The sequence below is a fragment of the Notolabrus celidotus genome, unplaced genomic scaffold (assembly GCF_009762535.1).
Source record: "Notolabrus celidotus isolate fNotCel1 unplaced genomic scaffold, fNotCel1.pri scaffold_149_arrow_ctg1, whole genome shotgun sequence".
In the NCBI taxonomy this organism is placed as follows: domain Eukaryota; kingdom Metazoa; phylum Chordata; class Actinopteri; order Labriformes; family Labridae; genus Notolabrus; species Notolabrus celidotus.
The window spans coordinates 123826-125178 of NW_023260023.1; the positions used below are offsets into that span (position 1 = coordinate 123826).

The 1353-nt window shown below is 41.9% G+C and overlaps 1 protein-coding gene across 1 annotated transcript in view; it reads left to right on the forward strand.

The window, feature by feature from the left end:
• The window catches only part of LOC117808761 (histone deacetylase 6-like), a 23171-nt gene that overhangs the window by 13336 nt on the left and 8482 nt on the right, over positions 1-1353 (forward strand). Inside the window, exons 14-15 of the mRNA XM_034678413.1 lie at positions 1-81; positions 520-648. The exon at positions 1-81 is cut by the window's left edge and continues 21 nt beyond it. Of these exons, the coding sequence (XP_034534304.1) occupies positions 1-81; positions 520-648 (210 nt within the window). The remainder of the gene's footprint in view (positions 82-519; positions 649-1353) is intronic.

The window sequence follows — 1353 nt, forward strand, 5'->3', positions numbered from 1 at the left end:
AGACACGAGCAGACGATGGAGAGCTTCAGGCAGCTGAACTGTTCCCTCAGAGATGATGAGTCCACTCCTCCTCACTCTCCGGTAACTCTGACCTCTGACCTCTGACCTCTGACCTCTGACCTCAGATAAACTGAAAATAAGATCCTTTCACAGGATCAGAGAAAAGAGACGTTTTGAATCCGGCTGTCAGAGAAAATGTCACTCATTAAGCTTTACACTGAACGACCTCATCAACAGCAGCTCAACCCTTCATCCAATCAGAGCTCAGATATCAGGAGGCCACAGCTCCACACATCTTTATTCTAAAGGAGAACCTGGACCTGTAGAGACCCTCAGACCTCAGCAGCATCTTGTATGACTCTCTCACTCTCTCTCTCTCTCTCTCTCTCTCTCTCTCTCTCTCCCTCTCTCTCTCTCTCTCTCTCTCTCTCTCTCTCTCTCTCTCTCTCTCTCTCCCTCTCTCTCTCTCTCTCTCTCTCTCTCTCTCTCTCTCTCTCTCTCTCTCTCTCTCTCTCTCAGAGCTGTGTGGAGCTGGGGAAACGAGCTCCGACTCCCATCAGAGAGAAAGAGGTCACCCTGTGTATGAAGTGTCAGGAGCCGTTCAACTCCATCACCAAGAGACGCCACCACTGCAAAGCCTGCGGACACGTACGTTACCAAACCTCAATACAGTGTGTGGTATTTAAAGGTACAGTGTGTAGTATTTAAAGGTGCAGTGTGTAGTATTTGAAGGTACAGTGTGTAGTATTTAAAGGTACAGTGTGTAGCATTTAAAGGTACAGTGTGTGATATTTAAAGGTACAGTGTGTGGTATTTAAAGGTACAGTGTGTGGTATTTAAAGGTACAGTGTGTAGTATTTAAAGGTACAGTGTGTAGTATTTAAAGGTGCAGTGTGTAGTATTTAAAGGTACAGTGTGTAGTATTTAAAGGTACAGTGTGTAGTATTTAAAGGTACAGTGTGTAGTATTTAAAGGTACAGTGTGTAGTATTTAAAGGTACAGTGTGTAGTATTTAAAGGTACAGTGTGTAATATTTAAAGGTACAGTGTGTGGTATTTAAAGGTACAGTGTGTGGCATTTAAAGGTACAGTGTGTGATATTTAAAGGTACAGTGTGTGATATTTAAAGGTGCAGTGTGTAGCATTTAAAGGTACAGTGTGTGATATTTAAAGGTACAGTGTGTGATATTTAAAGGTACAGTGTGTAGTATTTAAAGGTACAGTGTGTGATATTTAAAGGTACAGTGTGTGATATTTAAAGGTGCAGTGTGTAGCATTTAAAGGTACAGTGTGTGATATTTAAAGGTGCAGTGTGTAGTATTTAAAGGTACAGTGTGTAGTATTTAAAGGTACA